This window comes from Microcaecilia unicolor, chromosome 1 (genome assembly GCF_901765095.1).
Source record: "Microcaecilia unicolor chromosome 1, aMicUni1.1, whole genome shotgun sequence".
In the NCBI taxonomy this organism is placed as follows: domain Eukaryota; kingdom Metazoa; phylum Chordata; class Amphibia; order Gymnophiona; family Siphonopidae; genus Microcaecilia; species Microcaecilia unicolor.
Genome location: NC_044031.1, coordinates 236,426,549 through 236,439,919, shown reverse-complemented (window position 1 = coordinate 236,439,919; position 13,371 = coordinate 236,426,549). Strand labels below are relative to the sequence as shown.

The 13,371-nt window shown below is 42.8% G+C and overlaps 1 protein-coding gene across 3 annotated transcripts in view; it reads left to right on the top strand.

The window, feature by feature from the left end:
• Nucleotides 1–13,371, top strand: part of CTNNAL1 (catenin alpha like 1) — a 442,864-nt gene that overhangs the window by 293,994 nt on the left and 135,499 nt on the right. For all 3 annotated transcript variants that reach the window (XM_030204917.1, XM_030204908.1, XM_030204923.1), the window contains exon 4: nt 13,088–13,207. In XM_030204917.1, the coding sequence (XP_030060777.1) occupies nt 13,088–13,207 (120 nt within the window). The remainder of the gene's footprint in view (nt 1–13,087; nt 13,208–13,371) is intronic.

The window sequence follows — 13,371 nt, the reverse complement described above, 5'->3', positions numbered from 1 at the left end:
GAGCCTAGTGAGTTTCGGGACCTAGTCGGATACCAATAGTCCGTATTAGTCACTGGCTAAAAGAGGGTGATCACGCCTCTTCTTCGGTCCTTACTGGGCCGGTCACTACGTAGAGTATACTCGCCTGTCCGCCGGGGTCGCAGGCTGCGCCGTCGTACGCTTCTCTCTGAAATGGAAAAAGGTGCCTTGTCGGAACCACACAGCCCCCTCTACAGTCAGGCGGAGTGGATCGGCCCTCCTCCGGGAGATGGACGCTGAAATCAGCGGTGGCCACTCACCACCTTCTCAGGTGGGGGTCGATGACCCGATCCGACCGCAGTGGGGGAGGGGAAGAATATAATCCGATTCCCCTTTCTACTTCTGTCCCATCTGGGTCGCCAATGAAACAGGTGGGAAATCAGGAGACGAAAGGCAAATTTTGGTTCCAAACAAGGCAACTTTATTGCTAGCAAGTGAACAGCACCGAGTAGCCTCGGGACACTGTGTGTCATAAATCATCTGACGCTTACATTTATACTTCCCTACTGGGCCTGCGCATTTGGCCCCTTACACGTCATACCTGTCATGCGCAGTAAACATTTGTAGTTCTTACAGTACAAAATTGTAGTCCCAGTACGTACACACGTCATAACACTGAAATGATACTGGCAAGAAAAACGAAACTTAGCAGCTTATTCTGTACACACACAATGCTCCTTTCTAGCACAGGAGATAAGGTGCGGCTCAGGAATGCAGGGGGGTGTCAGCACCCTCCAAGGTCGCCTATTCAGATGGCGTTGCTACGTGCAAGCTGGTCTTGTATAGGCCTTGCAAACTACTGTTACAAGCTATATATCTAATAGCCCTGCATTCTGTCTGTACATTAGTAAACAGCAAACTTGTCTTGTTAGTAAACAGTAAAACTGGATAAGGCACAAATGTCCAGTGCAGTAATAAGGTGTGGCCAAACAGCCAAAAGCAGAGGTAGAGTGCATAAGTAAAAGTCCATCAGTAGGCACAAAACATGAGGTTGTCCTGTTGCTCAGTAGTATTCAGGTAGTACCGGCGTTCCACTCCTTCATTCTCAGTCACGCCATGTAGACTCGGTTTAGTGAAACTGAGCATGCACAGTACTTCACGCATGCTCAGTTTCAGTAAAACGAGTATGCACGGCATGACAGAAAACAGAGAAGGGCGAGACCAGCGCGGGACAAACGCTTCATCTGGTGGGGGTTGGGGACCCCTGCCACCCAAGGTACTATCATGCAGCAGCGGCACGGGGGGGCATCAACAGTGGGGCAGCAGACCAAAATGTGTCGCCCCCCCCACACACACACACACACTTTTGGCTCTGGCCCCCCTCCCTGTATCTTCAGTGTGAAAGTATATTAGTTCCAGATTGGAAGTTTAAAACATCACAGGTTATTTATTTTAGTGCCATATTTTCAAAATAAGACAGTTTGTAATTGAACTTACCACGTGGCCATGCGAGAGGGAGCACTATTGAGGTGGCGGTAAGGGCTTCCCCACTAGCCTGTCGGTAACCCCCTGCAGAAATATCTTTCAGATATTTCCACTAGGGGTGGAACTACCACCGGCGCCCAACGCGTTGGGCTTGCTGCTGCTTAGTAAAAGGGCCCCTAAATCTGAGGAGAAATGTAATTTAATCCATTAGTGCTGTAGATTTCAGGGACTGTTGCTCAGCCCCCAGGAAAAAGGAGGCATAGATTGCTTCTGTAGTAATATGTCTCTGAGGAGAAACCATAGGAATGAAAAGGATTGTCATTCTGTTTCAATATGAGAGAACAAGAAGAATAGAAATATTGAAAAACTAAGAATAAGAAACCATAAAGTTGTAAGTGTGCAAGTTTTCACATCCTTTGTCATACAAATTCCAGCTTAGTTTTATTTTTAAGAACTGCCCTAATAAGGCCCGTAATAAGTTATATAGGGGGAAAGTTGTCAATATGGGCTACCGTTAAGACAGTACAAGTGGTGCTATTTTGCATAAAATGGGATCCTGTGCTAAAATAGCACCACATGGTGTAAAATAGCCTATCATAACGGTAGCCCATGTTTATAGCTTTTCCCCACAGAGTGCACCTGGGTCCAGTTTCAGTCGTTGAACTGATTCAACAACATACACCTGGATGAAGAATCAACTGTTCCTGTTATATGAAGTGCATCTGAAGCAAAGGGAAACGGAATGGGATTTGATATATCACCTTTCTATGGCTGTTACTGTCCAGGTCAGTGCCCAGTGCTACTGTCCAGTGTTACCAGTATGACCTCATAGTCACTTAAACCTCCTCCTCCTCCTCCCCGAATAGAAAACTTTACTAATAGACTCTCAATTCTGAGGCAAATCTTATTTATTGCAATTCTCTCAATACACAAAGAGAATCCAATGTACAATTCAGCTTCCTGAAGTAAGAACTGTTCCTATTGCAACATGGAGTCTGTACCCAGCCACATCTCAGCACTGCTGAGAGGCAAAGCTGCAAACTCAAACAGGGAGAAACAAAGGGAAAATGCCTTTTATAGCAACCTAAGGGAGAAGCCTCTAAGAGACTTGGGATGGGACTTGCTGTAAGGAAAGAGCCCAAAGGAACGAGAGCTCTGTGAGAGAGCTAGAAAACCTTGCGGAAAAGACCTTCGGGGAAGTGAGTACCCAGGGAGAGTGCCCAGGGAAAGAGAGTATCTCGAGGAAAGAAAGAGAGAGGATATCTCAACGAGAGAGAGACAGAAAGGTAAAAATAAATAAATAAATGTACTCACTCTGCTGCTCCCCAGTATCTCTCCACACTCGTCCTTCCCTACACCCCTTCCAGTGTACTCCGCTCCATGGATAAATCCTTCTTATCTGTTCCCTTCTCCACTACTGCCAACTCCAGACTTCGTGCCTTCTGTCTCGCTGCACCCTACGCCTGGAATAAACTTCCTGAGCCCCTACGTCTTGCCCCATCCTTGGCTACCTTTAAATCTAGACTGAAAGCCCACCTCTTTAACATTGCTTTTGACTAGTAACCACTTGTAACCACTCGCCTCCACCTACCCTCCTCTCTTCCTTCCCGTTCACATTAATTGATTTGATTTGCTTACTTTATTTATTTTTTGTCTATTAGATTGTAAGCTCTTTGAGCAGGGACTGTCTTTCTTCTATGTTTGTGCAGCGCTGCGTATGCCTTGTAGCGCTATAGAAATGCTAAATAGTAGTAGTAGTAAAAAACCTTGATGGAACCACAGTGGAACTAAGAAAGGTCAGCTCTCAGAAAAGCTCCTAGCACATGACATGCAAGGCGCAGACTGAGCCTCTCCAGTGCTGCCAAATGGCAAACATTTTTCCAGCCCAAAAGTCGCCCCAAAATAGCCCAATATTAATATGAATGTTAATACGGTCAATATGAATATTAACGAGGTTAATGTGAACATTAATAAGATCAATATGAATATTAATAAGGTGATCATAATCATAATCATCATAATCATAATCATCAGCATAATTAGCACAGTCAGCACCATAATCTGCAGCATCATCATAAGTATAATTAGAACAAATTCATAATCCATCCATTCACCCACAAAATAAAAGGAGCAAGTTCTCACCACAAACAATCTATCTCTTTTGATCTAGGCACAGAAAAAAAAGATTTTCCTTCTCCCATGTTTCAACCTAAATCATGTTTAATGTGGGATATATATGCTGCAAATAGATAGAAACTCTGAATGTTGAGCACCTGATTCTCATGACGTGATGGCCTTTACCAGGAGAAAAAAATATCTCTGCATGAATATAACACAGGCTAGGGTGTCCCTATAACCAACCCCTCCAAATGACACACTGATTACGATTTATAACAAATTATTACTCTACCTATAAAAAGTTATACTTTCTCTGTGTACATCCGTATGCTGCACAAGCCGGCATGTTTGAAAATATAAGTGAGATTAAATAAAAATGTTACCAATAATTAAGCACGACAACGTGGATGCAGCAGCTCATATGTTTGCTTGCTTTGTTTTGCGTGTACAGCGATGATGGCTGCATGAGGAAGGGAAAACAGATACTAACCTTGCTTTTTTACAGTTCCCTCCCACCCTTCTTCCCTCATATACTACTACATATGCAGCGCTGTACACATTATATGCAGGTACGTTCTCTGTCCCTAGAGGGCTCACAATGTAAGTTTTGGTACCTGAGGCAGTGGAGGGTTAAGTGACTTGCCCAGAGTCACAAGGAGCTGCAGTGGGAATCGAACCTAGTTCCCCAGGATCAAAGTCCGCTGCACTAACCGCCTAGCCCTGGGTGCCCTCCCGGCACATACCTCAAGCCACCCTGGTGGTCTTTCCTGCCCATTGCCGCTGATCCTTTTGCTGCCGCACTGCTTCTTAAAAATGGCTGCCGAGACTTCCAGTGGTGGCCTTGTGAGGTTCAAGCTGGAAGTCTCGGCAGCCATTTTAAAGAAGCGGCAACAGTGAGGAGATCAGTGGCAGTGGGAAGGAAAGGGCGGGGATCTTTCCTGCCCCAAAGAATCCATTGGACCACCAGGGTGGCTTGAGGTATGTGCTGAAAGGGCATCCTGTGGCTTGGGGGAAGCGAGGCAAAGCTCGAGTCACCATGAATTTCTTTGGGGACCATGGAAGACCTTGGTCCATCCCTGCGGGATCCCCATGGACCTGGGTACATCCCCGCGGGATTCCCGCCATCCCTGCTTCCGTGCAGCTCTCTACTCTAAATATCGGGCCCATTATACCTAAAAATTAAAAATACCTACAAGCCTGAGGGCTGTTGAGGTGGTGCACATTCAAGTATTTCCCTGTCTCTGGAGGGCTCATCATTTACAATAAGAGTTGCAGTGGAATATGAACCTGAGTGCCCTGGATTAAAGTCCACTGCACTAAGGTTGCCCCTCTGCTCTGCAGGGACGTCTTTGTGGCCATTTTTGTACAAATGTTGCCAGACAGATGTCCTTGTCCCTGTTTTTTTGGCGTTCATAATTTGGTGGTTGTATTTTGGAAAATGGCTGTTCATTTTGGACATTCTCACTAATTTTCAAAGAGGAAACCCTGAGGTTTTTCTTGTTCAAATATGGCTGTGAGATGGGCAGGATGTTTTAGATTTCATGAGTGGGACATCCCAATTCTGACTTAGATGTTTTTTCAAAAATGCCCCTCTTTATGTTCAGTGTCCTGGTCAGTAAATTTATGGAGAGTCCTCTTCTGTTTGTGTTGATGGGCAGGTCCTTCCTGTTTCAAAGACTTAAGAAGTGTAGCACACATATGTTGAGTGTCATGCACTGAGCTATTGGCAACCAGTGAAGAGTGTTTAATACAGGAAAGAGAATCATACAGTCCACTCCTAGATAAAAACCATGCTGTGGCATTCTGTACAGACTAATTTGTTTGAACTACTGCCACAAGTCAGTCTAGATAAATAGCGTTATAATAGTCTAGCTCATACATGACCAGGGACTGCATTACTGTGAGAAAATCAGCAAATGACAGCGTACTTTTAAACCTTTCAAACCAATCATGCATTAGAGGAAGGCACAAGCCACCATAGTCCTGATATGATGCTTTAATTGGAAGCTGGGAATCCAGGTACATTCCAAGGAGCAACTGTCCTTTCATTTTTAAAGTGTAGAGTATGATAAATACGAGCTTTTCGTCTTACAAGGCAGAGCGGCCCATCAGTTGATTCGGAAAGCTTGCCTGATAGGTAAGAGGCTGATAATGAGTCAGTGGGTTGGAGACTCCCCCCCCCCCCCCCCGGACTTTTGGCACTGGCGGAACAGCCTACATGAGTACATGTTATTTGAAAGAAGGGGGTGGGTGGCTTTCCTAGGTGGCGGAGGCAGTTTCTGGAAGTTTGGGGGCCGTATATACAAAGTTTGTCTGTCAGAGGGAGGAGCCTGGTGATTAATTCCCTTTAAACATGGTATATAGAGTGGTTCATCCATGCGGTGAATATATTGAAGGCTCGGACATTTCCTCAGGGGGGAGGGTGGGCGGAGAGAGGGTGGTAGGGAGGGGGGGTTATGATATCCTGATTTTTTTTTTCTTCAGTGAAAAGTTTTGTTCTCACAGTGGTGATGGAGCTTGCAATGGTGGAGAGAGGAGAGGATAGGGAGGGGGGGGGGAAATGAAAAAAAGTTTTTGATGACAAGCTAGTTTCTTTGTTGTTAGACAGATGTTTTTGTATTCGTGTCAGATGTAATTGGAGTCTAATGCAAGTTCTTTTGTCATCAATAAAAATTATTGAAACCTAAAGTGTAGAGTATGTTATGTAGATCAGTATGAAACAAACTAGTCCCATAATGTAATTTGAATTTTATTCTTTAAACAGCAAGGTTCAATTTTTGCAGGGCACTATTCACCTGATATTCATCCAGTAGCGGTCAGTGCTTTGACTGCCCACTGGTGGCATTGAAACCGGATATTCAAAGCTAGAGCTATTTCCGGTGACCAGCATTGAATATCCAGTTTCATATTTGAGCACAGCAACTTAACTGATTAATCCAGTATTCAGCGTTAACTGCTTAAGTGCTTAGCGGTTAAAGATAGGTCTATTTATGTGGCCTTTTAAACCGCTAAACATAGCGGTTTGGCACCGAATATCCATTTTTAACTGGCTATGTCATAAGATATAGCCGGATAGTGGCTAGCCACTAATTGCGGATATCTGTGGTTAGGCACTAAAACACCATTTAACCAGCCAGGAGCCATTCCAGGCCTGTTAAATAGTTTTGAATATTGGCCAGTGTGTTTCTACCTCCATGTTTTATTTATTTATTAGATTTGTATCCCGCATTTTCCCACCTATTTGTAGGCTCAATGTGGCTTACATAGTATCGGAGAGGCGTTTGCAGATTCCGATGTAAACAAATACAAAGTGATGTTGTGGTAAGATAGAATTCATGTTCCCATGCCGAAGTCTATTCTTCCAACTGCGCTGCATTTGAAAGATATGTACTTCCCAGATGTCCTCTCGTAAGACTCCATTGCTTCTATATAGTGTTCTCCTTGAGGTTCTTAGCTTTTGAGAGCTCTGTGGCGCTTGGCTTGGAAACAGTCAAACTCAAGAGTAATGTCTTGGTTATTCTTGGCTGTCACTGGATTCCTCCATTACAAACAGTTAGCTAATAAATTAACTTATAAGTCTGGAAAGAGAGTTATGTCTCTTTATATTCATGCAAACATTCCCTAATGCAAATGATGGTGACTGCTACCATTACTGGATGGGAGGCAGAGTCCCCAGTATGTCAGCCAATCATTGAAAGGCTTTCATCAGTTAAAATGTCTTTTGGCTGCTAAATCAAAGGGGGGGGGGGGACACCATTTGCCTGGGAGGCATCAAATAATTACTGTCTTGTGTGGAGTGAAATATGTGTAGGAATGCACAGAGCAGAGCTGTAACATTTGTCCCTGCCATGTTGGTTCCTCCTAATGGATTTCAGGAAACTAGATGTCTCAGAAGAGTAAACACCTACTGTGCACTTTGAATTGTATTTTTTTTTTTTGGACTGCTGAATGTGAACAATGAGGGCACCTTGTTGTCTATTCTGTCCCTGTATTTACAGCACAGATGTGACAAAACTGATTTATTACTACATTCAGAGAGCTAAATGGGAAAGCTGTGCTCATATTTGTACTTGGGTTTTTTTGTTGTCTATGCATTCTCCTTCTTCCACTCTTCCTCCTCCTGATAATTCAGATACAAAAGAAAGAGGAAACACATCTTTCGTCAAGAATGCAAGCTCTCCATAAATATTTATATTTCGATAGGGATGTCTGTTGAATTTATAGTGCTTTGTCTTATGCAGATAATTCTCTTCAGAAGGTGGATTATAAATCTTGTACTACATTATATCACACATCTGCCCTTAGAGAACAAGGGCTTTATTCATCTCTGAAGCCCTCAGTGGCCTTGGTTTGAGGGGTAGACCTTTCTGAGAAATAGCTCAAGTTTATTTTTAGGAATACTTTTTTGGCTGTCTAGCACAGTGAAAGCCTCGCACAATCCAGAGCCTTAACATTGGTGTGTGAGTGACCCTCCTCTTTCGATGTGAGGGTCTGGTAAACAAGCACATGGTGAGAATGAAAATGCAGCATTTAATCTTCTCCTTTGTGAAGCTTTCATTACTCCCCTTGTGATTTGTTAAAGGTAAATGCTTCTATTCGCAGTCTTGTAATGTGTATGTTAGAACTTCTCTTGTGAAATGTTGCATCTCCATTCCAGACTTAATCATGGTCTGGTAGAGCCCAAGGTAGAGTTGTGTGTGCCTATGGCTACCCTTCCCCACTATCCACAAATTTGAGTACGCACACGTGTTTTCCATTTTCACCTGGCAGAGGATTTTGTTTTCCCATTAGGCAAAAAGAGCAGCAGTTTCTTTTTTTCTGCATAGCTTTTCAATGTGGCTGCTTTAGTGCAGATTAGCCGAGATTCATGTTACCCTCCTCTGTAGGCTAATTACTGTTATTCTCTATTGACAAAGATCATATTCAATGGTTCCGATACTCATAGCTATTGCATTCAGAAAAAAAAACCTAGAAGATTTTTCTGAGTGTGCATGGACCTTCCCATGCAGCCCCTACTTCATCAGTTCCTTTGGTCTTTATGTTCAAACTTTTACCTGCATGTGGTTTTTGTTGATTTGTTTCTCCCTGAGTTCCCATCCCCCACTAAATATCAATAGATTGCTATTCAAAATGATTTATACATTTAGTGGCTGCCATTGGACTCTCCATCACCATGTAGTTTTCTTATAAAGATGTAAAAAGAGGCTTCAGAAGAAAACTGGCACTACTTGATTCCAGATAGTGAGTCCTCAAAAGTTACCAGGAAGGAGCCTTTACATAGGATAGGCACGTTCCAAAAAAGAGGAGGCTAGACCGTGAAATACCTCAGATCTAGGCACAGGGAACAGTGATGCAGAAGGCAACTGGTTATACAGCAAAAGCTGCTGGTAAAGAAAGCTCAGCTGCCCACAGAAGTTGACAATGAACAACTTTTTTTTAATCATTTATTTATAATTTTTCATTTTACAAGGGTCACTTGCAAACAGTAATACAGAGATGACTGCACATTAATACAAGATAAGAAGAAAACAATCCCAACTAGATATATGGATTATATACAATCTTTCTCTTTCTTAGACCACAAAGTGAAGAAAAATAAGGAGAATGAGATAAGACATGGAGATCAATTAAACAGTAAACAGAAAAAAGAAAACATGGTATTAACCTGATTATCCCCAGATATTACTCATCTAATTCATTATTCCACATTGATCATCTAGTTGGCTTCTTCAAGACCAAATACGATGTATATTCAATTCATTTCATTGAGAACATACTTATTGTACAGATTTTAGTTAGAAATAATACATCTGATTATATTCTCTCTCTTTTAAAAACCAGAAATTATTTAACGATACATATACTTAAGTCTCTAATTCAAATCCCACTAATTAAAGCAATCTCAGTTTTCACAGGCTTCACTCCTTTCGAAGTAATAATTAAGGAAATATTTCTGAGGAAAACTTTAGGAGTCATACCTGGAACTCTGGGAAAAACAATAATCTCGACATTAATCATCCACAATAACATCCACCTTATCATTCAAAGTTTCTGGTCCATTATCATTTTCAGGATCAGCAGTGAACAACTTTGATGCACTGGAGTAGCTTGGCATGGATGAACTTGATGCATCAACTGTGCATAGAATGCAAGGCAAGTTTAGTGCAAAAGTTATCAGTGCAAAAGGGTGTTGAGCATACAGTAAATTCTTGTTGGCACTAAAAAACTTGGTGGAGAAGCAAATATACACAACAACACTTGACACACAAGACTGAACTGAGCCTGAAGTTACATGCACTTGTTACGAAGGAAGATGGCTGCTCTCCTGAGGCCTTCTCAGAGGATTTAGGGCCTCAGTCTTTCTGCTCTAGAAGGTAGACATGGGAGAATACTTTGAGAAATTTGTTGGAACTCTCTTGATGGTTATGCCAAAGCCACCTTGGATATGGGAAACTGTTGGAAACAGTTCTGGAGATTTTGGAAGAACTTTCCTGGTTCCTTCACCAGCCTGAGTTCAACATATGTGAGGAAAATACCCTCACCATTAGAACAACCAGGGACCGATACTCTTGATAAAATTGATACATCTGAATAAAATTGATCTGATCAGATCAGTTTAGGATGAAGATCATATCTTGCTAGATCTACCATGGGATTATTCCATGACCATGGAGCTTGACCATTCTTCACTGAAAGGCTTACAGGTCTCAAAACATTAATGGGGGTATTTCCCAGATTAGTCAGAGAAGGAGATGCCTCACCACTGGAGAACCATATGTTTTCAAGCTTTATTCGGAAAATGGCTAAAGAGCTTTCCTTAAAGAACGTAGAGCAGATATGTTTGCTCTCTTGCAATTTGTTGGCACACCTAAAAAACAGTAGCTGGTAACAGGCTACTCAGAGAACTGAAAAAGAGAATGTGGCAAAGCCTAGTGTCTTGTATATTGTCAACAAGGAAGCTGGACCTCAAATATAAAACTAGTCTAAAGATGTTCCTGTTTAAGGATGCCTTTGGATATGAGCCTTTTGATCCTTAACAACTTTGCCCTGCGGTGTGGTAGCTTGTGTGGCTGTGACAGCCCATTGACTTTGCAATATAGCATTTCCTTACCTTGGTCCTTATTTCCTCTATCTTCTGTGCTATTATCATTGTAGTTCCTTTCCGCCTCAACATTTTTGATGATTGTAAACCACTCAGATCACGGTATGTACTTATGATGCGGTATATCAAGAAGAAACTAAACTTGAAGCGGGTGCCTCCATTTAGGCACTCAAATTCCGTTATAGAAAACTAACATAATCCAGCATTGGCTCATCTTACATTTATGTGACTGTAGTTACTTAAGTCCAGGGTTCCCAACCCAGTCTTCAGGACACACCAAGCCAGCTAGGTTTTCATGATATCCACAATAAATATGCATGGAAGGGATTTGCATGCAGTGGCTCCATTGTATGCAGATCTCTCTTGTGCATATTCAGTGTGGATATCCTGAAAACCTGACTGGCTTGGTGTGTCTCAAGGACTGGGTTGAGAACCCCTGCTCTAGTCGGAGACCTGGCGTAACTGGGGGTGCCTAAATTCCACAAGCGTGTGCAGAATTTCAGCATTCTCTACATTGTGCACATAAGTTGCAGCATCACCCATGCGAACGCCCCAGAGATGTAGTCAGACTCGATATTTTGAATGGGCCCAGAGGTAAACAGGGTGGGCCCGTGCACGTGCCCACCACCACCACACCACACCAGCAAATATCTTCCCGGAGATATTTTAAAAATACTGATTTTTTTTTCATCTACCTCACATCCCCTCCCTCTCCTCTGTGGCGTCCTGGTGTCTGCACTCATATCTCTGAACCCCATCCCTCCCTGGTGTACCATACTGGCGTCCTCGGTGCCTGCAGTGATTCATTCTCGCTGTTTGCGCCCGCCCCGCAGGCTTCCATCTGCCACGTCCCGCCCTCGCTGATGTCATTGCATGTTTCCTGTCTGGCAGAACAGATGAAGCCTGCAGGGCCGGCGCAAGCAACAAGAATGAATCGCTGCAGGCGCAGAGGATGCCTGTACGGTACAATAGGGAGGGATGGGGTTCAGAGACAGGAGCACAGATGCTGGGATGCCACAGAGGAGAGGGGGGAGAGAGTAGTGTGGGGCTGGTGCTGGGTGGGCTTATGCCCACCCATAGCTACGCCAGTGGAACACACCCTTGCATTTACATGCTATACCACTTATGTGCTCCCTTACAGAATAGGGCTTAGTCGCCTTACTGCTCCTTAGGCGCATAAATGTACACTTACCCACAAAAGTGCTGTGTCTAGTACATTTACACATGTAAGTGGCACATAATTGCCCTTAAAGTGCAAGCAAGCCTGGGCTTTGACTTCAGGCAGGTACTACGTCATTCTGAAATCATTCGAAGGAGTATTCTAGCAGTTCCCTAAAAAAAAGATCTGAAAAACCCTGTTTCTTTTTAGTTAAAACAAAACCTTTCCAGAGTATAATTCTCAATATCCCAGGCAAAGGCAGCACCAGCCCCTCACCAGAGAGATGGGGCAGTCTAAGAGCACCTGATCTTTTTGTTGATGTCCAGCGTAACCTGGCTTCCAGGGATGATTTTCTAGCTCTATCAGTAGGAGAAAAACTAAAATATGTTTTTCAGCCTGTCTTGGTCACTGATAGAGGCAAATGAGTGTTAAAAATGATAAAGGTAAGTGAGATCCTCAATTGTTTCTCAGGGTTGTCCAGCCTCGGTCCTCAAGGGCCACAATCCAGTCGGGTTTTCAGGATTTCCTCCGTGATTATGCAGGGGATATATTTGAATGCACTGTCTTCATTATATGGAGATAGATCTCTTGCATATTCATAGAGGAAATCCTAAAATCCTGATCTGGCGAGGGCTAAGGTTGGCACACCTGCATTAGATGATCCCATCTCTGTCTGCTTATTCAACCAATCACATGGTCCTCCTAGGTGCTAACCTCTGTCTGCTTATCCTATAATGCAGCACAATCAAAACAATTTTAACTGGAATTTAATTTTAGAATGTTTAAGTTGTGTGACTGAAAATCTTGTTCAGTGTGTTGTCTTTCCTATCATATACTGGAGTTCCTTTTTCCCTTGTGTTATTATTGTAAACTGAAAACTGCTTTGAGCTCCTCAAAGAAAAGGCGGTATATCAAATGCCAATTAAACTTAAACTTGCTTCCAAATGTATGATTGTTTTTTTAATGCTATACTGACTGAGTTGGAATTTTCTTGCCATGATAAGGAGGAAAAATAAGTGGGCTGCCATGTTCTTACTGTAGTTGTGTTTGTCATCCATCCGTGACTACCTATCGCTCAAAGCCAGGAAGAATTCTTGCCATGTGTTACATTATACTGAATTGTGTTCTGATTGAAATGTAACTTCATGTTTTTCTTTCTCACCTTTATTATTTGGTGTCGTAAAGCAACAAAAGTCCCCCACTTTGTGGTTCCATTTTTTTTTTAAATACAGCTGTGTAGCAAACTGATTCATTGCTTTTTATAGGTCCTTTCAACCATGGAGCAGCTGGAGAAGATCGGCAGTTTTCAGGAGTTTGTGCAAATATTCAGTCAATTTGGAAATGAAATGGTGGAATTTGCTCATCTAACTGGCGATAGACAAAATGTAAGTATAAACTGAAATAAACTGTATTCTGGGCCAAAGTTTAGCACACACAGTAAATAATGAACGATAAAGAAAGACCTGTGTGGTCCATCCGGTCTGCCCCTCCCCCTTCCTGGTATTGTTTCACCCATCAAGCTGTTCAGGTTTTCGTACTTTTCATGTTC